At 38.4% G+C, this 26982-nt stretch overlaps 1 protein-coding gene across 8 annotated transcripts in view; it reads right to left on the reverse strand.

The window, feature by feature from the left end:
* Positions 1-26982, reverse strand: part of EHBP1 (EH domain binding protein 1) — a 206559-nt gene that overhangs the window by 51779 nt on the left and 127798 nt on the right. For all 8 annotated transcript variants that reach the window (XM_030946204.1, XM_030946198.1, XM_030946201.1 and 5 more), the window contains 3 exons: positions 20594-21508; positions 18502-18645; positions 1036-1183 (listed from right to left, as the gene is read on the reverse strand). In XM_030946204.1, the coding sequence (XP_030802064.1) occupies positions 1036-1183; positions 18502-18645; positions 20594-21508 (1207 nt within the window). The remainder of the gene's footprint in view (positions 1-1035; positions 1184-18501; positions 18646-20593; positions 21509-26982) is intronic.

Raw genomic sequence — 26982 nt, forward strand, 5'->3', positions numbered from 1 at the left:
TAGGTAATACCCAAGTCCTGTGTCATTTGGCTCAGCCTGTCTTACTGCCATCAAGGATATAATTTTTCTACTTGCCACAAAAGAGAGTTATGTTGGCAAGCTTGCTTTACTGGGCAAAGAGAGCAAAACTGAAGACCAGACTCAAAGGGAGATGCAAAACTCACTGCTTTCTCTTTGGTGTTAAATGGAACAGAAGTGTAGGGCTTAGGGTGCAGTAAGACTGTATTTAAATATTATGGCATACAAAATACATGTAGTAGAGAAGAAATAAATATTTTTGTTGAATCTACATGCATTGTCAGTATCAAGCTGGATTTTCCTTACATTTTGGCTTATGATTTTGAGTTAGTTTGAGAAACACTATTTCCATTAGAATATGTAGAAGACATTAAAAGAGCAAGAAGCCTGCACTGAAATGTGTGCTCAGCACCCATTTGAGTTTGAGTGACACTACATTACTCCAGCTCATAGCAATGGCAGATATATGAATTTTAATGGTATTTCAAAGTCGGCTTAATAACATTATAGCAATATTACAACTCAAAACCTGTAAAAGCAAGTGGTCTGTCAAAAGACTGCCATTTAAAGTCAAAAGGTTATTGCCCATAACTCTCACAGATCACCTTTAAAATTCTCTTCTTTTGAACACATTTAATACAAAACAACATTTCTTAAGTATTTAAAATGTTGTTTTTCCCCAAAATTATGTCCATGTTCCTATATAAAAATATATATTGAAGAGAACCAGCAACCAAGAAATTCTAAGAAACTGTGAGTAATAAGAAATCTGTAAATAATGGGCCAACATGAGCTACTCATTCACGCAACATATTTTTCTTGCAATCACATGTATGCTCTTAACTGTTGAAAATTAGGTGGCACAATGGGGATTTAGGAAACACATCTATGGCCAGGTCTTTTGAGACATTCACCTGATGAACAACAATGTTTTGAAGTACAAATAAAAGTGACACCCAAAAAGGTCTCTGGTTTCTAGGTTACCATAGGAATAAGATACAAGGTTCCTCAGCTCACCTCCAGATGCCTTTGACCTTTCTTTCAACTTTTCTGCAGCCATTTCAGTGTAGCTGGGAAGTTCTGACATCTTCACTCCAGATCGAGCTTCTGCTATTAGCTGACGAGCTCTCTCTCTCAGCTGCCGACGCCGCTCTTCATCTTGCTGCTAAGATATATTGAACAGTTGCCAACTCAGTAATTGACAGAAATGCAATTTCATTCTCAATCTGATCATCATGATAGGAACTGGTTTACAGCATGGTGCTTGGCCCACATTATAAATAGGACGCTCGATATCAGTTGGGTGTCACACCACAATTTTTAAAGACATCCATGCGTCAGATTATTTTTTTTAAGCATTCCCCAAATCATTGCTGCATTAGAAACCTGATGATTTGCAATGTAAAGCATTTATAAATTATGTTCTATAAAAACACCTTGATGAAAATTTGCAGACACTTCAGCCTCAAAGTAATCACACCCAATGAGTGATCTGAGCAAAGATTTACTGTGGTTATAAAATGGTTTTACTAAATTGAATTACTCATTTGAGTAGTATTCTGTCACAGAACTGATCTGAGAAGCCAGATATTGCTCTAGCTTACTCCAAGGACCAAGTTGACTTCAAAGTATAAAGTGGCATAAAATCTGAGGCATGTTCTTTGACTTCAATGGATATTTTTCTTTAAAAAAACTCAAAAAACCGAATGAAAATGACTGCAAAAACAATAGATGCACTCAGCAGAAAAGACTTTGCATCCCTTTAAAACATCCTACTAGTGGGGCTTCGGTCAATAATTAAAGGAATCATACTGGAACCATGCCAGATAGTGCTGTCTCACTAAAGCTCATAAATTAGAATCATGATAATATTTCAGTTACATAAATAAGCAAAGTTCTGCAGCACGAAATTTTGTAAAAGACTAACCCACCATGATAAAAAGAAATTCAGAAAAAGATCTGTTTAAACATATCTATAAGACTCATCATCTCTATAAAAGAAACTATTTCAGTTTTCATCATAAGCATGGGATTTTTGCTAAGTTAGGACTGTTCTTCCCCTCCCCTCAATATCAGAAATGCTCATAAAGTGCAAAGAAGTCAGTGCTTGGCTTAAATCTAACCTGCCAATAAGTTTATGTATTATTGACATAATGACCTGGATAAATCCCAGGTACAGGCTGTTGACCTGAACTAAGTGGAATATAACAAACTGCCTAATTTTGGAGAGCCATTCTGGCAACCTTCCCACCAACCCAGAAACTTGAGCATCCCACACCTGCAAAAGCTGGTGAGAGCTGTTGCTAAGTGCTATTTAGTTTAAGCAATCATTAATAAAACAAGTGCAAAATACTAATTAGGTACATTTTATCCATTTCCATGTAAATTGTTTGTTTGTAGCTATTTACTCAGCATTGTTCTCGGCACAATAGAAAAAATGCAAATGACTGAATCAGAATGCAGCCCTAATGGGACTTTCTGTTTATAACCATTAGCCCAGAGGTGTGCTGTAATTCAATCCTCCAGCAGAAAGATTTAGCCTCATTAACAGCTTGCATGGGCAGGTTACAACTCATAAAACCCTACAGTAAACAAAGTATATGGACACAGCACAATATCTCGCCTCTGAGTGACAGAGTCCCGATTCCCTATCAGATTGCCTTGATTTACTTTTCTCCTAATGTCCTCCCCCTGGAAAGACAATTCTGCCTGGGCCCTGCGAGGCAGCGGGATGGCACATGGGCTTTGTTTGCTTTCTCACCCTTTAACTTCCCAGAAGGCACAGAGCAACAGTCCTATCAAAAATTTATTTGGTAAAGTACACATTAGAAAGACAACTGGAAAGCTGCCCCCCCCACCCCATGCACTATAATAGATCAATTTAATTTAATTTCTAGCCAGGCAACTGACACAGCAAACGGTTTTATTTCGACCCACAGTATTTGGTAACATTAATTACATTGAATTTTACTTGAAATAAAACTGCTCAAATCTTTAATATTCCTAATTCCTTGGATATAGGAACTTAAATGACTTCTAAGAATGAATGTACAAAACTAAGATTCCCACATGGTTTAACGTCAAACAATTTAATCTACTTCAGCACATGTCATTTAAAATAGGGCCAGTTACATGTTTGTGACAAAAATGCCCTAAACTGAGCTGGTTGATTTCTCCTTCTTTCCTCCCCTCCTCCTGAAAGAGAACTTGCATCCTGAATTATTAGCATAGTCATTAACATCCCGGGGATCTCCAAGCAAACACAGATTATGGTGGCTTGTGTTTGTGCTGATTAAGCCAATCATCACCAGCGGATAAGGGAAAAACCAGCCTAGTTCTTGCTTAAATTTAATTCAGGTATTTGAACCCTCTGTTACTGAGCCTGGCAGAAGAAACATTGGTAAGAACGGGCAATGAAACTGAGAGCAGAAGAAGTAGACAGAGTAAGTTTTGAGGTACAGAAAAACAGTTAAACAGTATATCAAGCTAGAATTTGGAAAGGAAAGGACTTAAGAGAGGTACAGAGGCACAAACAAAAATATAAAAAAAACCAGCCCAGGAGATATGAAAAGAAGCACTGCACCAAGAAAGGACCAAGCAAACACAAATACAGTGACTTATTTTTTTCCCTGTACAATTGAAGAGAAAACTCAGTAAAATCTTCCACCCTCTGACATGCCAAAGAGACATTACAGTTTTCTTTGTTATTTCCCCCCAACTATTTTGTAATGGTTTAAAGATCTGCCATGCAGATGCACAGTGAGAAAACTTCACTATTTAAGGACAAACTCTTCAAGAATAAGTAATGTAATTCCTTGTTTCCCTCCTATAAAAATGTATTGGTATGCAATTTTTATATTTCACAGTTCACTGACATCTCGGCAAGCTTTCTTCCACTGCTTCAATGGTGCTACTTTTAATTTTATCCTCCTTAGTCCTAGTAATTAAAGTGATCAGCAGTGGCATCCCAACGGCTTTGACACAGCTACAACCCCCTAGCTGACTCCGGCTTTTAAGGGAAAGGGGAAGAAAAAAAAGGACGGGAGTTTCATTTCACTGGAACAAGAAAATCAAGCTTCTCCAATCCTCAACTTTATCCAATTGTTCTTTCAGCAGCCTTTGGATCTTAAGAAACAAATAAAAATGGCTGCCATTAGGGGGTCCTGTTTGTACTCGCTGCAGACGGCAGTGACTGACATTACTTTGGCCAAAAATTATGCCGCGGATTTGGGAAGGTGAATTCGAATGTGAAACACTGGCAGGGCAGTTTCCGAGATCATTACCCAGCCAGCTGAGAGCTGCCCAACTCAGGAAAATATTGAGAGTGGTGGAGTCTTTCAGGGCAAAAAACCCCCAAACACTCCCTTAAAAACCATCTCCTTAAATCACTAAAAATTTTGCAATCTTCTCACAGTAAAAAGAAAAAGAAAATAACCCACAAAACCTTTGCTAGGGATTTTCAGTCCTCCTTTGGTAGAATTTTGGGAGGATGCAAACTGACTTTACACCAGAATTCTGATAATGTATCGTCCTCTCACTATTAAAAAAAAATACAATCTGGTGAACTGCATTTATTTGACATTTAAAAAGTAAATTCTTTACTGTGTCCATAGACTGGGGGACAAAAGTAAAATTTAAAAAAAATGTGGTAAATTGCTTGTAATCCACAGCAACAAAATCAAACCAGAGTTGTATGAGAGGGAGCAATTCCTGAAGCTGTAGGTTTCAAAATGGTTCGTGGTCAGCCGTGAGTGCACAGTACATCTAAGAGAAAGAACTTGACTGCCACCTCTTTCATCATTAGACAGGAAGAACGGCTCTGTTATTAGCCATTCAGAAAGAAAAAGACTTCTGTGCTTGTCCAGAGGCAAGGATTACCAAAATGTACCTATTCAGGATTACCAAAATGTACCTATTCAGTTAGAAGAGGAGAAAGAATTAAAAAAAAAATAAAAAATAAAATTACATGAGCTTTAAAGGTTTGAGCAGGCTAGGTTATACTGTGACCTTGATCGGCTCTTGTTTGAGTAAATAGGATTTGGGACGAAACATTAAAACTGTTTAGCAGATCTTTTCAAACCATTTCAAACTTTTCTTATGTTGGTTTATAATATAACCAGACATGCTTGTAAATGGCCACACCTGCTCATTCCTCTGGGGATGGCCTGATCTCTGCCTTTGCTAACAAAGAAAGGACGGGAGAAAAAAAAATCAGCCTTTCTTGTTGCAAAACAGAGTGGAAAGTCAAAATCTTTCTCAAGTTTGTCCCATCTGGTCAGATTAAATCTTTGATCACCCTAGGGATCACATTTATGTTTGGTCTCTACCACTGTTTCAGAACAGCTCAAAATATACAGGTAGTGAGCAAAACATGGATTGCTAAGCAAGGAACACTCGGCATAAACAAAAGTGGCTTTGGATTTCTGTGGCTGTTCAGATTGTAGGAGGTGGTAAGCAAAGACAGACATAAACATCTTGGGTATTTTCTGCCTTCTGCCTGGTCTCTACATCAGCTACCTCACTATTCATAAACTGCATGTAACTTGAAAATATTTTTTCATGAATGCACATCACAAAAAGTATCAAACTGCTTAGGTAGCTATTGGCTTAGGAAATATGGCACCGATACACTGATGAGACAAGACAGAATGAACACGGAAGTAGCTCAAAGTCAAAACTGGAAAAATCAAACAATATCTTAACAAAGCCGCCCCCCTTAAGAAAAAAGCTCCAAAAATTCACAATAAAATGAGATGGTGTGGCTATAAAATGGAAAACATCTCTGTAAACCAAGGAGGCATTTTTAAAGAAATAGCCAACAATTTCTTCTATTTTTATTTTTTATTTTTAAAAATAATTTTATGTTGTTCTGGAAAATGTACAATTCAGTTGGTACAATATTTCTCTGTGAAGAATGGTGGCTGTAGAAAAACACTCCACTGATAATTTAATTCCTTGTGTCATTGTGAAACTGAAAAACTCTTAGTTTACTGAATAGAAAAAAAAAATATTTGAAAAAAAAGAATGGCTGACTAAGTAAGTATCACCTTGTGCTACATCCAAGGCCTCTTGCTGGTTGTCTGGCTGCTCTTTTGTAGGCAAAAAGGAGCTGAACGCTCTCTGGCTCCTTAGATCTGGTCCAACAAATGCACTGCCAGTCATGCACACGGATCCAGCTTAAAACTCAGTGTGAGCCTAAAAGAAGCTAGTCAAACTGGCACCTACTCATGCAGAAGTAGATAGATTTGTCATGACAGGCTGATTATTCAATGTAAAGAAACAGTTTAGCTTTTCTAATCTGGTACAAATACATCTTTCTCAGAGAAAAAAGTAAAAGGTCTAACAGTTCAAGTATTTATAAGTAAAGAAACCAACAAAAAAATTGTAACGTCAAAGTGAACCACAGGTATTTGTGCTGGAGCATTCTGCTAAACAGCCCCCAAGTTCTATTCAGATAAATAAGATTTAACCGTTTAACCATTTCGGAGCTGCACATCTCTGCGACAGAGGTGATGTCGTCTGATTCACGCTGCACTTGGCTCTACTGCAAGTTTCAGGGACAGGCTGAAATACCCAATTCCAAAATCACGTTGTGTTTTCCTTCTGTCCTCGCTCGCTTGCGCTGGTGCAGAGGAAACACCAGGAAACACCACTGAGAAAGCTGACCTAAACCAAAAGCAGAGACAAAGACCTCCACTAACTTCTTCTCTGGAATTTTCCTAGGCAAGTTTGTGCTCTCCCCCATCCAGGAAGTATAATTAAGGTCAACAATCACCTAAGGTGCTGGGATCCATGAGCTCGTTCTGCCTGTCATCATGACTGTCGGTGCTATTGGCATGACCCACAAACAGGGGCTCAAGCATGCCGAGTCAGAAACATCCTAAAATAGTGCCACCATCCAGACAGGGCAGAATGCGAGATGAACAGGCTAAAGACGGCGTTTTCTGTGCCCTTCCATAGCTGAGCTACAGAGAGAAGTTAAGAAAGCTGCTTACTCATTGTAGGAGTCAACATTCGTCGAGCTCCACTTAAGGGATTTTCTCTTGTGTAAACTTGACTTTATAATTAAAAAAAAAAAAAAAAGAAAAAAAAGTGGTGTTATGAAACAAAGACTTTTGGCAAGTGTATGGGATGCGTAAGCTGGAGAGCAGCATCTCTCAGACTGCCATCCTGGGAAGCTTCCTCCTCGGGCGGGCAGGCCCGCGCCAAGGGAGGGACGTGCCCTCCTGAGGAATGCTCCCGGGTCACTCCCAGCCGAACAAAGCCAGCGGGCTGCAGGGGGCCTCCGAAAGTTGGTTTTCCTCCCCGCCTTCTCTCAATTTTTGGGGGAGGGTAACAAGATCCCTGTCTGCTTCTATGTGATGAGAATGAAAAGAACAAGTGCAAACCCCATATCTCCCTGGACCCTATTTTGCTGTTTTTTTTTTTTGAAAGTCCTGCAAACTGCTGGCAGGTTTTTTTAATGGAAAATACCAATCGCCTAAGATCTATACCTAGCCTTTTGCCAATAATGAGAAAACTTCACCTTCTGTCCCCAGCAATTCTTAGGAAATCTTTTGCTGTTATTCCTACAAATCCAATTACAGATTGTTGAGTAGCTAGTGGAGTAAGCTTATTGAGGAGTGTCACATCACTAAGTCGTGCGTATGTGTTTCAGTTTGTAATGTGGTCTGAGCCGCTGTAGAGGTGTCAACTTAAAATGCAAGTAAGTAGCAGAACAGGGCTAATCCCAGCCACTACTCCCCTGCAGCCAAATTGTAGCGCAATGAATGACAGTGGAAATGCAAAGATGCCACTGTGCTTATCACACACAGCCAGATGGTGGACCTGGATCAATGCACACATGCCACGATCAATGCATTTGATAAAGAATTAAGAAGAAAACTGTACATGTTATCAAAGAACTTGTACATGGCATAATTATGATTCTGCATGTGCTTACTGATGATATTGGAGACTCAGAGGCAGGTGATAATGAAACTGATAGGAAGAAATAGCTTAAAGGCTACAGCATATGGCCTCAGCACTAAGAAATCTTGTCAAATAGTTCAGAAAGCTTTTTTAACTGTTATTACAGGCTGCTCATAGTGCAAGCTGGTGGCAACGTTTTAATTTTTTTTAAACCTGAAATGTCAAAAAGTTACAAAAGTTGTACTTTTCAGAAAGGTTCAGAAAATAATTAAGATGCTATTGTGTTTTAAACATGGCAAAAAAACTACAGGTAGAGAGAGCATTCACAATTTAGGGGTGGGGGGAGTAGCTGGACATTTAAATATACATATACAATTCTGTGTTTCCTGAATAAATGCATTTAGACTTTGAGGAAGCTTGTGGCAGTTTAAGGAATGTATCTTGGTAGAAATTTGCATCCAGCACACCAATTTCTACAGATGCAGTTCCGATATTGTTGAAATTTCGGTATTATCAAAATGTATCGAGATGCACTCAACATCAAACGTAGAGTATTTCCCTGCTTGCATTTGTACTCTGTCAGCTGAGTTACAGACACCTTGGATGTGAAAGAAGGTAATTAAAGATTTGTGGAAAATAAAGTCTAAAGTAATAAAAAAAATTTTATAATGTATAAAAGGTACCTAAAATACAAATTCTCATGCTCCAGTTGATAGATGAGCTGTCTAATCAACGCCTGGACATAACTTAAGTGCTCTCATTAGTGTGAAGACCTTCAGGCTAAATAAGACTAAATCCCTTAAAAATTGCTTCTGCAATAGAAAAATCCCCCTTACCATTTTCCTCTGCCTAAATCATATCAATTAAAAAGAGAGAAGGGGAGGGAGGGAGAGAGAGAAGCATTTTCACATGACTTTGTTTTAACTGACACTCAAAAATCTATCTTCTGAATCCAATTTAAAATGTCTAGGCAAAAAAAAAGTTCATTAGCAATCAAAGAAACAAAAAAAATCACCCCGAGTTTAGTTTCTCTTTCACTTTGAACCTGAATCTTTACTCAGCACTAAGGTGCATAATGCCCATTGAATCCTTCACTGTAACTTCTTTTTTCCACCCCAAACGTTTAATCAACATTGCAGTTTTACATTAAATGATAAAATTTATCTAAACGATCCTCCAGAAGAGTGAAGCGCTTATTTTATTTTCAGCAGGCTGAGGAGGGACACTCTCCACCTCCCCCCCGCTCCCCGCCAACCCCCGAATTTCAATTTGTCCTGACAAACCATTGGGTATTAAATTCTAAAGGCACGCAGAGTGCATAAAGAACTGATGGCTTGATTAGCTCTTGTGGTGCAATTGAAGGAGCTGTCTCTCTCCCTGCTTCTCCATTTTGAGAAACACTTTGATCTTCGTTCAAGTCAATTCATGAACATCAACTGACAAGACTGCATGAAACACCCCAATGGTTAGGCCCAAACTCGTAGCAAACTATTTGGTTTCATTAAGGCTTTAGGAGAAGTGACCAGTGACAGTCCTTTCATTCAGAAGCCAACAGGCAAGTGACTATTTAAAGTTTAATGTGCACAATGTACTGCTGAAGGCCACTACACCTATAGTCAGTCACTCAAGTATGAATGCCTTTACCTACTATTTTGTGACATGTGAACTGCTAAGTGCAGCTGCAGTCTCATTAATGCATTCGCCCAGATTTGTTTGCAGGACTAAATAGACGATTCACAGAATTTCTGGTGAGAGAAACAACTGTATCTTCAAAGGAAGGTAGAACAGCAGGTGCTATGTAAAAGCCAGAGATTAAAAACAGATTGTGTTTTTAAATGCAGCAATTTACTCGAGATTTGCACAAATGTAGCAGAAATATTATCTGTTCCGGTTGAAAATATGAAAGGATTTGAATCACATCACCCACAAAACGCAAGGTGTTTGGGCTGGTGTCGTGCTTTGCTACAGTACACTACTTACACATCACTCTGCCCCTTTTTTAGTTGCCCTCTCCAAAGAGTCCCACTTCAAAGAGTTCATTTTTGCACCAGTTCCTGTCAATGCAGGTCAGAAACACTAAAGTGGAAAGTGGCTGCAGTGCTGTGGCACAAAGAGTCTCCGCGGCTGAAATCAAACAAAGCCCAATTAAACTAATCATAACGTCCCAGTGAACACAAGGAAGCTCACCTGGTATTTCTGGACTTCTTGTGTGAATTCCCAACTCTACTCGGTACTTGGTACTATAATTACCCTGACCAAAATACTGTGAAATTACTGCTCTGATCTACTAATGGCTGCAAAAAATCCCGTCGCTGTGGTTCCATGCCAAGGGGCCGTAGCAAGGTGGCGCAATGCTTTCTGACAGAGACGACAACTTCGAAAAACTCAAAAGGGAAAATTAACGGGATGTGGTTTATGTTGCCAAGGACTGTTCATTAATTACCAATTTAATCACTGCTGGAGGCATGACATTACAAAAATCTGGCTGAAAGTTCTAATAGATTATGAAGACCACCTAAGAAGAGTGACCAAGAAATGTACAAAACAATTAATACTGTTTCACTGCTATCAAAGACACTCAGATTATTTTACATCAAGTGAAGCAAAAGAATTAGTAGCTTCACAGTGCCACCACTAGGAACTGTAAATACAATGGCACACAATTAGTAATGCACATGTGACTTTTCGTTCAAGGCATATATCCTTGGGAAAGCCAGAACACGATAAGGAGAACAAAAGAAACATTTTTAAATGAAATGAATAAAGATTTTAACTCTACCCTTGTGCATGCTGAGCAATCACAGAATAGGCAATGCAAAATACAGCTCTAAGTAATGGCGATATCATCCTGGGATTCACAACAGCGTGTACTGAACATCCACACGGAAAATGTCCACAGCTATTAGCAGCAATAGAAAAAGAGCATTCCAGGGGCTGAGAAACCCGGGTCTCACTCTGCACACAAAGGGACAGCTCTGAAACAGAGACTTCTTTTTTTTTTTCACCCTAATATTTATAAATGGATAGAAGACACTAAAATTTTGGAACTAATTTTGTTCGGATGATCTTAGAATTCCATTAATAAACTGCCAGCCTATTTTCTGTCAGCGTGCGAGTTAATGGTATGGCTGCAGACTGTGCAGCACCTTGAATTTACAGCCACATAGTAAATAAATTTATATATTTAGGCCAGATCCTTAACTGGTGTAAACAGATACATATTATAGAGGTAACAGCAATAAAAATCAGCTGAGAAATTCAAGCATTTGTATCTGAAACTGAAACTGCTAACATTTGTCATGCATTATCAAAGGTTATGCTTTATTCAGGAAATGCTTCCTGCTATAAAACTGACAGTGAATACTAGTTCTTCTTAAAAATTACTTTACTTGCCCTAATTGATTTATTTTCCCAGCTACATCAGGGACTTGTCTACAGCAATATTTTTGTACAGTGAAATATCACAACTTCATACTAAGAAAGTGCTTAAACAGACAAAATATGAAGTCAAAAGATGTAGAACCTCTTTGGAAAGTTACTGATTTTTTTTTAATGCATTGAAGAACATTAAATAAAATAAGTTGCTTGCTCTTGCCATCAAGGAATTGAGATCAGACTATCTCAACCTTAGTGTGTTGCTATAAAGAAGCAAATATCAGGTCAGTTTTGGGTTTGAAGTGTTCAGTCAGCAGGTCCTTTCTCCAGTTAAAGAAAAGTATGTTGTTAAAACAACTATAAAACTTAGAATGCTCATGAAATGTAAATACTCCACAGCATAGTCTTATCAGCTTACACCATATTTAACCACTTTTTAGTGGCATACAGACAAGACATACAAATGAACAACAGGGAATAAGTTACCAAAGCTCAGGGATTACCAAAATAATGTTCAATCTTTTTACCAATTAAATGGTAACTCCTTCTTTGTAATCTTGGGAAGATCTAGTGATCATATCTAAATCTGGTTGCAATTATCAGCATGACAGACTAGCTTTATTCAATCAGTATTTTCCAATTAATATTAAAAGACCAAGGTTGCCACCTGCAAAGTCCTACACCTCAATAAATTCATGCCAGATGTTTAATTAATAAAGATCAGGTCTTAATCTTTTTTTTGAAGAAAAACAAGATAATAATAATTTGAGAGTGCTTAAATGAATTAACACGACCACCTCAATCACAGACATTTATTTTCCAACTGAGGAGACTACAAAAAATCCAGCAGTGAACTGGATACCTTTCCTAATGCAACAGAAGTAGCGATTCTGGTTGGACACAGAAAAAAATACTAAATGAAGCTAATTTGTACTAATTTTCAAGAACTCGAAAACAAAATTGGAGGAAAGAACACTCACACTGCTACCTTGAGTTTAAGGTATCGTTCAATCAAAATAAAATATTCTATTTTTGCTGCCTACTCTGAATTTGCTTTTGATACCACTTCTGTTCATGTTGGCTCCAGTTTACTTATTGGAGGTAAGTTTGGACAGTTTGGAGCTTATTAGTTCAGAGGGGCAGCAGATTATTGCCGGACATGATCAATAAATGGGATCATTTATTAAAGCGGTTTTATTTAGCATTTAAAATAATTCTTTGTTTTTATTTTATTTTATTGCAGTCAGCATATCCAGTATCTGTGCAAATGTATGCAGCCAAAATTAAAGATCATAAAGACTCATATCCTTTCAGATTCTGTCACTTTCTGAAGCCTTTCTAAAAAGAACTTGCATTTCCACTAGTCAGGTGCATGCAAAAAAAAAAAAGTTATCATTTTGCACTCAAATATTTATGAAAATGAAAAGTAATGGGCACAACAGATTGACACCTGAAGTAGAAAGAGCTTATTAAAAATGAATTAGATACAGCTTCAACAAGTCCTTTGAGCAAGGGAGTAATAAAAAGCAGTATTCTGAGCAAGCAGAAACAATCTCATGGCAGAGCCCGTTCCTCTGCCCTCTGCACACAGTGTTCGTGTGTTTGGAGGAGACAGCTTTTCGGTGAGGTACTCTGTATCTGCAAAATCTACTAAAAGAGTTGAACATCATTGCCACTGCTTTTTCAAATCTTTCTTTTTTTTCAATATATACACATTGAGGCAGCTACTCCTGTCATTCAGCTTGAATAAATATAAAATAATGGCACCAGAGATAATTAAACCCAAATCTTTCTCTGTACAGAAAGCAGGGTAGTAACAGTTGCAATTAAGCACAGCAGCAGCCTCAGGATTATTCTCCAAACCCCCCCAAGTAAATTTGTATTATTCCGGTTTTAAATTCTTATTGTTCAAATTGAGTCCCTCACAATTTTTAGCGTAGTTATACTCAAATGCTGCTCTGAAGAAAGAATTACTATTTTCCTATTTCACAAAACGCAGAAGACAGAGTGATTCCCTCCAGGTATCATACTATTGAACCCCTGCATCCACCAATCTATGCCAGATCCTAAATATGCAAAATTTTTGGCCAAATCCATATATGGGTGGCCCAGTCCTGCACCTAAATTCACCAAGGAGGAATCCTTAGCTCATGCAAAACCCAAGTAACTTCAGAAACTATCTGTAGCCCCTGGTAGGGAGAAAAACACATCCTTTGCCAGATGAGCACTAATTTTCATGAATTCCATTAGATATGGCATTCCCTGCTAAAGCTGTCTGCCTTACAAAAACAAATTAAAAGAATTTGACACAGGATTTAGGAGATGTCAGAAATAAAGCTAGTGGGCATAATCTTAATTTTCATCCTGCTCTGCATCCTCTAAAACAGAGCCTAACTGTGGCAGCACCTTTTACTTTCACTCTCTCCTGGTCTTCAGCCCAGCCCTAAGCTCTACCCAGTGGTGTTCTACCCAATACTTTGGTTTATTTTCACTGTTCAATATGCATGCCTATCAACACGTAGGATTATTCTTTATACCACAGTATTCACATCTCGCTCTGAAGACAGAATTGTTAATTTCTTGATTTCTTTCTACAGTGCCCACATCTATGATATTTAAGAGCCTCAAGAGCATTAATCACATTCCCTTCTCACAACAAGCTGTGGAAGAGTCATTACCCTGCTCTTCTGATGAGAACTGAGAGGGAGAGAGCCAGCTAAAAGGATCTATCACCGGGTGCTTGCTCTGGGAAGCCTATTAGTTGGATTTTTTTTTCAGTATACTAAGCTTTATAGCCATTTATACGTCTCAAGCACAGCTCCAATTGATTTCCCTGACAGACCTGGATGCTCAATATATCTGCAAATCAAACTTTTGCCTCAAAGTGATCAAGAAAGGAAGGACACAAAAAATAGTGACCACCTAGAGGACATTTGGCTCAAAAGACTTAGTGGCACTGATCAGGAACTCGGGTAAAGGCACAAGTACATTTAATTTTTTCAAGCACCTTAACCATGACCTCATCTTTTCACTCCTCACAGTCCCTGCTTCGTTTGTTGTACATCTTTCAATTTCTGCAGTCAAAAGCACAGAGGTCCTCTGGACAAACAGCCTTCTACATCACCTCTATCCTCTGAGGAAAATGAGACACAACTGCTTTGGGGAAAATAGTATGTGATCACATAATTAAAGACTACATCATAATGCATATACACAAAGGAGGTTAATTAAAGTTGCCTGTGCATTTCTTAACTCCTAATTCCATTCTCTGTAATCATGCTGACTCCATAACCATAGCCATTTGAGTTTGGAGAGTAAATGACAGCTGCAGTAAATTTCCATTCTTTATGTGGCCCAGTCACTAAAAGAAAATAAGAAGATTTTGCCAACAGCCTTTACAGATATTTGCGGACAGCAGAGTTATGCTGAGATTCAAGAATTAGAGATTCCATCCCATGTTCTACAGATGAGGATTCCCCTCCTGGAAAGGCCCTTTAGGGCCATGACTTCTGAATATTTCCCACTTAGTGTGGTCCCCTCTAACCTGTCACTTTGCTGGATAGGTCTCATAGCCCCGCTCCAGTCTCCTCACCTTTCCAACATCACATTCCAGCCAAGCTGCCGCTGCTAACAACCATCACTACAGGTTGATATTTTACAGCATCTGGAGGGAGTAGATATGTCCCTTCCAGCCCTGTGATATTCACCATGAGAAAAGGCAAGTTAAATAAAAATGAGTAAGCTAATAAAAAGGCTCTCCTGGTTAAAAGCTAAGTGATTACAGCTGCTATATCAGATTGCAAATGACAGAAGCATCTCGTAAAAGAGTCACCACATGCACACATACATCAAGAAAGCAAGCAGAAAGGCTGAGCTGTTTATAAATCTACCATAGAGAAAGGGATCCACGAGGGGATCAGTAACTCTCTTCACAGAGCTCTTAAGCTAATTCTTCCAGTCTCCAAAGGGCTGCATCAATTTTAATGACACAGCTATGATCCTCCCAAACCATAAGCATGATTTCAAGGAGGATCCAATCAATGCAGTCTCCTCTTAGACTTCAAATACATGCACACATACCTCCACATGCTGTCTGGCATGCATAGAGCTTGAGATTGAAGGCTTCTGAGAAGCACCAAATAAGCAAACACAACACTGAAAAAATTTCTACCATGCTGCAAGGAGGGAAGAAATGGGAGAAACGAGGCTGTACTCTGTGCTTAGAGGAGAAAAAGCAACACAGTTTTTTTCAAAATGGACTTTTACCAAAACAAATCAGGCAGGCACACACAAAATAAACCTGTATTTATGGCCATGGTACAGATATGGAAATTTCCTCCCTGCTGCTCACCCTGAGCAGCACCACTGCCCGTCCTCACCGTGCTCATTGTGCAAGCCCATGCACTGAGCGCTGCTCTCACCTGGTCACTAGGAAAGCAGAAACTCCTGGTTCTCACATGACACATGGAAAGTGCTAACAGCAAGGCCTAGGAGATGAGACTTTTCTAAAGTCACTAAGGACTCCACAGGCTTCTCTTAGCTGAGGTGACTGACAGCACAGTCTGAAAGACTAGGATGCTTAAAGCACTTTCTGAGAAGGTATCAAAAAAGGTGCAATTGCAAACTTCAAGAGTTACTTTCAAAAGTATTGCCCCTGAACTATCTCTTCAAAGTTTTCTTATTTAAAATTAGATCTTCCTGTTTCAAACCATTTTCTTTTGAATCTCAATCCATCCTGAAAATGAGCCTCGTCCAATTTCCACTACTAAATGCTGATTCTCATTATCACAACTCTCATTTGGATAACACACTACTACACATTACTGCACACTGACATACAACACTGCTTTGAGTCAAAGTTCTTATTATTAACCTTAATGACCAAAAAGCCATGAATAGAAATAAGTCTGTGCGATATGCTAACAATCAAATGACCTGTAGAAAACTGGCAGAACTACATCAAATAGAAATGCCTCATCTCTACTAATATCAAGTATGTTAAAGGAAAACAGGAATCAATGTGTTTTATCTTACACCTATATATGTTTATGCACATATGCATTCTCCTTCAGAGTATGCACCTGTAGGGATATGTACATAACATATACATCCATGTTATACACAGCTTTATATAATGTATATTATTATATACCAACTGTAAGAGTCTCCAAATCACATCTCCATGACACCCTTCAGAGCTGAGGAGCTTTTGTCATTCTTATTTGAAAACAACTTGAATTAAGTGTGCCCACTACAGAGTGCCCAGATTTCACATGGGCCAGGACCATTTGTTCCAGGACAGTTCTCCTTGAGCTTCTGACAGAGGCAGCAAGAAACTTTGCCTGTGCCAAGCTGCCCTAAAAGACTGCCCTTCCTTTTCCTGCAGTCTTCTAATTAATTTTCAGCTTCTGTAACAAATGAAATAAGGTCCTGTGGGTAATCTGGCAGTCCTGACTCTCACCCTGAAAACCCATCACCATCTCCTACCCTCCAGCTGGTTTTCATGGCCTGGACACCAACTTCCTTATTGTGTAACTTCACATTACCACCTACCCAGGGCACCTCTTCTCTGTATGCCACTGGAGCAGCTGCTTTCACTCCTGTTTGGATTTCATTAGCAGGAGTTTGAGGCTAAAAGAGAAAGTTTTGCTTCCCAATAATATGACCTGCACCAGAAGGGGCCTTGGTCCTCAGGAGAGCAATGGTAAAAGATGCTCTTGCTGGGCAGTGTTCATGCAGACAATTTTTACTAACACTTAGGAACTTTTCTGAACTTCAAGGCTATCTGACAAGATTGTAGTATTAACACAACTGTGACTGATTTGAACGAATTTTTCAAGGGAATATAACCATCTCTTCAAATTTTACCTATTTTTAATATGAGTAAAACAAAGCTTTGTCAAACCTAATACAGAGAAAGAGATGATCAGGTTTCTTGATGTTAAAAAAAATTTAAAATATTACCCTGAGGCAGAAGAGCTGACAGGGAAGATTTCAGCTCAAACAATGAAATACTAGCAAAGTTGTAAAACCTTTGAAAATAGGAGCTTATAATAAAAAACATTAGGCAACTTTAATTACAGTTGTTTCTGCCTGAGTAGTTGCCTATAGTAACTCTCCTCTAATGTCATTTTCTTTATGAAAAGATAATTTTAAAAAATCCAAAGTGAAATTTATACTAAAATATACATATCTAGGAAAAACTTTAAAAAAACAGAATAAGAAAAAATTATATATCATTAAACAAATAAGTACTTAAAGTAGTACATAAATAAGACTTGTCTGTGTATATGAATATATTTCAAAGTAAAATGAAGTATTAGTCTATGGAGAGGAATTTCTACAAAAAAGAAAAACCAGCATGGATCTAAGAGAGTTAAGAAAATAAAATGAAATGTGTTAAATCACTGCCTTCATTTTTTGCTTGTATGATCCCATTCCTGTAAAGCAGAGAATCTGCCCCTCAGGACTCGGCTCTGAAAGGTGGGAATCTCTAAAGATTCCAGCCTTTCTCTGTATCATTATTTTTCAGTTATATTTACACTCTCAGTTGCCAGTACAGTCTCTAATGTGCAATAGTTAGAATCACAAAACCTGCATTGCAAAGGTTTGCATAAAAATTAATTAGCTTTCATCTCCGCAGAGTAGGGATCCTCCAGGTCACCATGGAAGCCACTGGAGATGCAACCACAGCTGCATCAACACTGGAGCTCATTCCCCCGCTCAACTTTCCCCCTTCACCAGCATAATCAACTTTGGTGATAAAAAGGAATTGTTTCATCAACTCTTTTACAAGACTGACACAAGCAGCTCCATTCACTGCAACAACACTTCTAAAGCAGCTAGGAGCTCACACCAGAGGCTCAAGGAAATGATTTACATTAACTGAAAGAGAAGCAATCAGAAATAGCACAAATTACTTCACTATCATTTAACAAGTGACGCTTGAGTTTCATCCCACCAGAAACTGCAGTGCCAATCAAAGAAGATGCTCCCAGACTTTTGCTTCCAAGGAAGTGGGAGGCACCATTCTATTGGCCATAACATTAGGAGAAACAGTTTTTAGAAGTGAATGAAGGACACATGACACACCAAACGCAGAGAAGAAATGTTCTGCAAGGACATGCCTCCCCCCCACGACAGCACACACAATGCATTTTAACTCTGCAAACTGCAAGAGTGGCCAATGTTTCTTACATCGTTCAGCTGCTTATTGCGGGCTGGGATGAGGGTACTGCTTAGTTGTTTATTCCCTGCCTTTAATGCTGCATCTCTTCTTGCTTGCTCAAGCAGAACTCTCGCTCGTTCTTTAAGTTCTTCCTGTCTTGACAACATACGTTGCTTAAAAATAAAGAAATATAATTAACAGCAAGGCAGCCTCGGGGTACTGAAGGTTTATACAGTAGTTAATAGCCAGCGGCCTTCCTATACAAAAAAGGTCAGGAGCCACATGAATTATGTCTTCATGAGGTGACAGGGCATTTATAGAAATGAAAAGATGATCAAAATGTAAAAAAAAAAGTCATAGGCCTTTATAATGTAAATTGGAGTTCTCTTCCTTCCCCTTAAAACTTAATTTCTATCAACATTTAATGCCTTTAAACTGCAACTGTGGAAAAAACCCAACTGGCTTCCAAGAAGCCATGTCAAACATGCTGTGTTTACTTATTTACTTTAATATGTATGTAAATATGACTACAACAAAAATGCTTTGTTAGCTACTTATATGGGTACCACTCACATATAACTTAAATTGAACACCAAGAAGTTGGGTACAAGGCAAAAAACCCTCAAAAAATATCTGCTTCTACTGAATTTATGAATATGCACAAGTCCCTTCTTCTTACAAAGGACTGAGCCGACTTTAAGAGCAGAAATAGCAAAAGGGGGTTCTGCACAGGCAACACAAGAACATGAGCAGCTCCCAGGCAGACACACTCCCAAGGGCTGGTTTCTTAGTCAAGGTCAACTATGAAGAGTGGGAAAATGCATCTCCAGGCCTTTCCATAAGGGCCAGGGCTGGGGCAGGTGTTGCCTGCTGTGCTCCTGCAACAATCACATGGAAATGGAGGTGCTTGACTCTAAGCAACAACTGAGTGTAGGTTCAGAGGGAGCCTCACATCTGAGATTTTATTGCCATATGCAAATGTACCAATAATTAACAACAAAGAACTGCCTTTAAAGCCAACTTCTGCTTTTTCTTGGCCTGTTACACCCTTGTCCATGAAAATCTTCATAGAGAACAAATCCTGTCTCCTCCTGCTCTTTTATTCTGTATGGACCAAGCTGTTCCTTTCTCATCCAGTACACAAAGATGATGATGATCATGATGATGAGGATGATGATTAGAAACCTCACAAGACTTCATTGATTAAAGGAAAGAAATTAGTTGACTCTGGAACCTCTTTTTGGCCATTATCACTCATCTATAGACTGCTCCTCTTGCAATAAAATCATCTTTATGGTGCTTACTCAGAAAAAAAATCCCATAAAAATATTTGAAGCAATTCATCCTATCAGAAGGCTGGATATATTCTTTTCTTAACAGAGCTAATGGCACAAAGCCCAAACTCAAGAAAACTCTTCACAAGGGTAAAATTATAAGCTTGCTTTTGCATTTTTGTAAGCGGAGGTGTTAACATGTTTTACATATTTTTATGATGATATGATTTATTGATAATACTCAGCATATATATAATATTCAACTTCCATTCTCACAATAAATCTGCAAGGTAGGTGGGCATACACTGTTATCTTTATAGAAAGGCAAATGATACTGTGGTGAAGTAACATGCCTTAGGCCACTCAATGGAAAGCAGCATAATTTAACAGTCTGGAGTTTCTACCTCACCATGTTCATGAGACTCTGTGGTTTCCCAGACACGATTCCGAATTATCTTTAGTAAATTTTAAGGTATTCAAAGCTTTACATTTCCTAATGAATTGGTATCTATTTCCAGTCTTTGGTTCAGTATGCAACACTCAGAGGAAATGAGTTGCAACAGACAGTGGCAAAAGCTTTGGAGCCATTTTTGAGATAGTTGAGAACAGAAATTTCTTTAATTGAGAGAGATTGGAAAGATCAACAGTGGGACAATTTCTGTAAATTAGTTTTTCGTGTAATGATTGTTTTTCAGCACCACCTACTTCTCAGGCAAAATATTTATTGCCCAAAATAAAAATACACTGCTCACCTCACCATTTATGCCGAAGATCTAGTGTAAATTACAACACAGAGAAAGAACTTGAACAGCACCTCCATCCTAATTCACAGACATAAATGTCTTACCTGGGCTGTTTTTGCAGTTTGATCTGCATGATTTAAAGCCACTCTGGCATCACTGTCAGAATCAGATTCTGTTTGCCTTGGAGAAGCATGTGGTTTCTTTGCAAGATCTGTATCCATATTATAGGAGTATCCAGGCTTAGAAGTAGGAGATAAACTCGGTTTTGTGACAGGGGAACTGGGATCTGCTCTTGTGCTCTCTGTGGATCCTATACATCCCAGCTTTTCTTGCTCCGAGAAACCAGCGGTACTGTCTAAGCTCTGGTGTCTCTTCTTCTTGTTATCTTCACAAGCAACTGTGGGAGACATATCCTCCTTTTGATCACTGACATGTGCTAAGTCACTGAAGTCTAAAGTGTCAGTTATCAGCAATTTCTTCCTTCCCAACACAGGCTGCACTTGTGTTGCATCTGTATTGCTACACTTCCCAATTTCTTCAGATGCGGAAGTCCTTCCAGAGCTCTGCTGTGATTTCTGTGGATCTGTGTCACTTCGAGTCCTGCGTGAAGAAGGGGAAGCTGTGCTTGGGCTTAAGTGGTCATCGGGAGTCTGATGCTCGCTCTCGGATTCGCCGACGCCACTGTCGTTGACGAACACGGAGTCGTCCTGCGAGGCGAAGTCGGCCAAAGTGCTGTCTGGGGGCTGCAGCTCAGGCTCCCGCTTCAGGTCGCTCAGCTCCGCGTAGAACTTCTCCTGGGCCACAGAACTGTTGGTGTCCGTTTCATAGTTGCCCACTTTGTATGTGCTCTTGCTGCTGTTCTCCTCTATCTGAACCACGTTCAGCTCCTGGCCGCAGAAATGTGCCCTTATCTGATAGAGATAGGTCATAACAGTCAGTTTGTCAGGGATGGCCAACAAAACCATGTCCGAAGGCTCCAGCAGTCGCGATATTCCCAAGCTGGCAAACCCGTCGTAGGCCTTTGAAGACAGACAAAATAAAGATCACAGTGTGGCAGTTTCTTACCCATCATAACATCTCAAAAATGCAAGAAGAAGTTTCAGTCAAAATAAGCAAACCTAAAACACATCCAATATTACAGGGAGAACATGGCTCTGACTCTGACTCTGTTACTTACTATTCTTTTGGCTTCATTATACTCATTACTACTTTCTGGTGCACAATCCAACATCCAGCTCATTGATTTGTCCTGATGGCTTCTACACATGTCCCAGGATATCTTCATAGCAAAGCAGACTGAGAGAATGTAACCAGCAAAAACACTCAAATAGCATTGTTTTAAATATTTTTAACGTACTTCAATGCCATACTATACTAAAATCTTTTCTTACTCAAAATTGTGAGACTTCTATGAGTAAACAGCTATTCATGAAACTGTAGCTTGAAAGCCCTTCTTTTTGCACCAGGAAACCCTACCAATATCTTAAATGGTTCTCACTCAAGTAGCAGGAAACACGCAAACAAAAAAAGTCTAAGAGCTGGACCAGAAAAAAAAGGAACTCAGGATGGCTTTTTAAGATAAAGAACAAAGATATAAGAAACACAACACTAATCCATCTTGAGCTTTATCACTGATGATCAACCTTCTGCCTTCTATTGGTCATGTAATTGCAGTGATTCCTGCTGATGAAAAACTATGTCCAGATAGTCAAAAGGAACACCACCACAGATTACTTCACACTAGACATAAATCACATTAATCCATCAAGCAAATGCATTTTAAAAAGATTTGTTGATGCTAAATTTATAAGAAAGAGAGAGTGAAAATCATTCCCATTTCACTTTACTTTCTAAAAGCTGAACAGTTGCAAGCCTCCCACTTTGTGAGGCCACATTGTCTTCTTTTACTGCTGGCCCTTTAAGTGAGTGGGCTTGGTGCATCAGGTTTTTCTAGTTTTGAAGAATTAAAGCCGTTTCTCAATTTACAATTAATTATTACTATCCTGGATTAACCTTGGAAGACAATATTGTGTTTCAAGGAAGTCTTTAAAAGGCCTCCTGTTAGCGCAGATGCACTCAGTTAAAGCATGTGGGCTTCTCCTCCCCCAGGAATCCTGCAGCTCCTTTTCAGCGTCTCCTGAAGGGCCTTACAATGTTTACAGTTGATCCTACACTATTTTGAACAAAAGCAGATGCTAAATTTAAGACATGGATGAGAAAACTGTCCTTTCACAAGGAAACAGTAACACACATCACTGGCTTCAACTCTTGAACTTTACATTTTTTCCCTAATTTCTTTAGTTTAAAAAGAATACAGAAAAAAACAAAACCAATTATGGGGTTTTTTAAAATCCTCTTGGTTTTTATATTACTAAGAATTCAACAGTGAGACAGAATGAGGGGCTGGGCTGGCCTGCTCCTGGCAGACCCAGATATTTTGTTCGCTCTGAGAAAAAGAGGCTCTCTCTCCTCCTTCTTGCAATGTCATCCACTACTCAGTGGTCCAATAGTTTTTGTTTCAGCTGCTTTCCAAACTCTGCTTCCAAAAGCTGGAATTTATCTTCCTGAAATTTTGCAGGCCTCCCCTCATGCTCAGGTATAACTTTCCAAAACACTTCAGGTGAAGTAATTTTTATATAATTATTACAAATGATTCATTATAACAAATTATTTTTATATCATTATAACAAATTATTCTATAGTTTATCTAGACATAGAAATGGTCTGAATAATTTATTTCTAAGCTCTTCTGGGGCTCTCCCCATGTAAAATGATTTGGCCTAAATCATTGCTGGTATTGGGTGTAGTATTTCTTGGGAAGGTTTATTATGATGAGAGACTGTTATGGCATTTATAAATACAGAGCTGTGTTTAGATATAGGAGCAGCAGTGGCAAACATTACTGATGTATTTGCTGGTACAAAACTCCAGATGGAGCAGAACAGCAGCAAAATGATAAGTGGGAGGGAATGGCAGCAACTTGGATGGTAGAAGAGGGACAGCTGTCATTTACAGCATCTTGGGAAACAGAGCTGGAGGAGCAGGATCAGGTTGATTGTGGAGTAGAGGGAGACAGGATGGGTGGGACTGAATAGACATGAGGAGCAGAGAGAGCAGCAAGTTAAGGGGGAGCAGTGCAGGGATTTAGGTGGCAGCCTAAAGCATGGCAGACAGCAGCAATGATGGATGCTCATACCACAGCAGAAACAGGCTGGGCATGGACACACAGCGAGCCACCCGTGCTGTCTGTGGACTAAAGGTAATGTCAGGATGTGTTGTTTGGTAAGTGGGTCAGTGCTGATTCAGTGGCATAAATAACTTGTTACCCCACACTGCAGGTAGTGGGAGTCACCATCTGAAAAATGACAGGACTTAAGGACAGGCACAGCAGTCAGGGTAGCCAAAGCCCATAGACATGACTTGACCTAAACTCCTTTTATACTCTCAGTTTCTTATTTATATGCTAATAAAACTAAATTCTATGAGTATCTCCCAGGGTCTATAAAATGAAGGCAAGGACAGTGTTTCAGGTCTCAGGAAAGGTACTTGCTTAGAAGTAACACAACAGCAGGATTGAATTTGGAATGATGGATATTCTCAGTACAGCTGCAATCACTTTTTGTTGGCTGCTCAGCTCTTCTGGTGATGTCTGGGATTAAACAGTTATTTCCTGCTGATGCCTGACACCTATTCCCCATCCCCTCTCATTCTCATCAACATTTTTGCTTCTCTCCTTTCAAAGTACACTAGATATGTAGATTGGCATGCCAATGTTCTACAGACAGTAGCTCTAGAAATAACAATTGTGTGTTCTGGATGTGTCCATACAGCACTATGTGATAGGTTGTTCTTCACTGCTAGAAAAGCTGGGAGCTTCCTGATATTTCAGCATATTTATAAATGTATCATATTTCTAATTAGTTTGTAACATAGTATTAACAGAAAAAACTTTCCAAGTAAAATTATTTTTGTCAAACACATGCATAACTCAGTATAACCCAATTTTTGCAAATATTTACTACTCTGCACGTTTAACTCTGCTTCTACATTATTGTACTGATGCCAACAAGCATCTCCTACACACGCAATTAGATCTGTTCTTATGACTTTGTGGAATCAAATTGTAGACATGAGCATGAACACCTATTATAAAAACACCAACTCCAGTTTCAAGGTAAGGAATATTGTCCATTTTGACTCAATACTACCCTGTAAGACTGAATTCTTCTATTTAAATGTATAATTTAAAATAATTCCTTTTAAAAATGCGATATTTTATTAAGATGATCACTCAAGTTCAAATGAATTGAGGAATTTGTTAGAAATGGCCAAGAACTGGGGAGCATCATAAAAATAAGAAGTGCCAATTGAGCATCCAAAAGATATACTCACATGATAAATGAACCAAGCTTCTCTAAACAGTGACTAAAACCAGAAATTCATTATTAGCAAAATACTGTTGTGCCCTTCTACTTCTCATTCCTTCATCTTGCCAAAGATCCAGCCCAAGTCTTGTTTAGTAGCTTATGTTTTTAAAGTGTAGGACATGTTATGAGCAAGACAAAATATTTCTAATGTTGATGAGGAACTATAGTGCCAGTATGCTGTAATTTTAATACATTTTCCATTAATTTAAATTTAATTATTATTTAATAATAATCAAATGGACATAGTAAATCAAATTAACTGTTTAACATTACTAGGAAGGTAATATGGATAGTTAGCTATATCTGAGATTTAAGCAGAAGCACAACTCTTTAGACCAGCTGGGAAAGTATCCCTGTAATGTTCGTAATTTTCTCAAGGATAATCTTGGTTTCTCTTTTGTTCCTGATAGAAATTTGAATTTCCAATGTGCACCAAAAATACCTTCCAATTCAGACTGATGCCAATGTAGTAGTTGTTTGGGATTTTTTAAATATATGTATATTCAGGAGACTAAGCCTATTTATCTATCTCCCAATGAAGTATTTTTCTTTTTTTTAAATTTACTGACAAGTTGATTGACAGACATCAATTGGGATCCATCAGCACAAGCACCACAGGCAGTATTCCAATCATTTCCCAACTCTGTAACACACTGACATATTGGCCAAGATCAGATGTCACAGGTAAATACCCTTTTTTATTCAGCATCAGTGGCAGCACCCAACTGGCAAGTGGTTGGTGTGTATTATAAAGAACTTCTGATGACATGCCTTTTTTAAGAGTGCATTTCCATCCCTAATTATACACAGTATTTGCACTGAAACAGCTGTTAAGAAATCTTAAGATTTCCTATTTTTTTAAAAATTAAAATACAAACAAGGTCATTCACTTTAAAATCTATACTCTTACGGGTTAACCTTTAATCTATGGTTTTCCATTTGGGGAGAGGGAGAGGCAGAAAAACATTGGTGAAAAAAATAAAACTAACTGCTTCAGACAAAGAAAATCATCCTATTCATCCGAAGATGTTATTTTAATTGGTTAGGAGGAATCATTGTCAAATGTGTTACGTATCTGCATGGAATTTCTAGGCAGCCATTGTTGGCAGTGCTGCATTCACTCCAACCAAGGGCACACGGGGTTATCTGGCAGAACTGTGTGAGACCAGGAAATAAATCTGCAGGAAGCAACTGAGATACTCAGGGTAGCTGTCAGGCAAAGGCTGGCAAAGTGATGAAAGAAAAAAACTGCACCATAATAACAATCACTATTTCTTCAATTCTGGGAAATATATCCTGTTAGAGACAGGCTAAAAAGTTCACTGTTTGCCATCACAGTTTCACAAAGAAAAGATGACTGATCATACTGCTAACATTTTTAATTAATAATCTATTCTTTCTTTTTTATAATCCAGCTTAATTAGGCCAGACGCTCAACAAAACTTGAAGTACAAAAACATATGGTCACAGAAAATACTGTGATGCCACAGATAATCCACTTAGGTCATTGTAAGCCCTCCTATTATTATGAAAAAAAATATCATCAGCTAAATACTCATTAGATAGGAGCTGCTCAGAGATATTTCATTATTTATAATACTCAAGTACTAAATTAAAGACAAGTAACGCCCTGTTTAACACATAAGTGTGCAGGCACATTAAAATATAAACAAAATGAATTTTAATAAAGCACTTTCATAAATTCCACATAAGTAAATAATACTAGATTGCAGATATGTTTCCTATATAATATTGAACTTGGTAATTTATTTAAAGTATATTTTTATACCTTCATCTCAGTTAAATTTAGTGCCTTTTAAAGCAGTATAAAAATAAAATCACAGCTTTAAGAAGGCAGATACTTAAAACAATTTTCAGATGATCTTCAGGAACAATTTTATGTTTCACTCACATGAAAACTGTAATTTTTAAACATGTCCCTAGGGCCCAACTGAAGCTTGTAACATATCTAAAATAGTGAGCAGAAATAAACAGTCTTCCGGTGATCCCCAAACTGAATTCCTGCTTCTTCCAGAGAAACTTTTTACATCTTGCAACTACAAAGA

Source organism: Camarhynchus parvulus, chromosome 3 (genome assembly GCF_901933205.1).
Source record: "Camarhynchus parvulus chromosome 3, STF_HiC, whole genome shotgun sequence".
Taxonomy (NCBI): domain Eukaryota; kingdom Metazoa; phylum Chordata; class Aves; order Passeriformes; family Thraupidae; genus Camarhynchus; species Camarhynchus parvulus.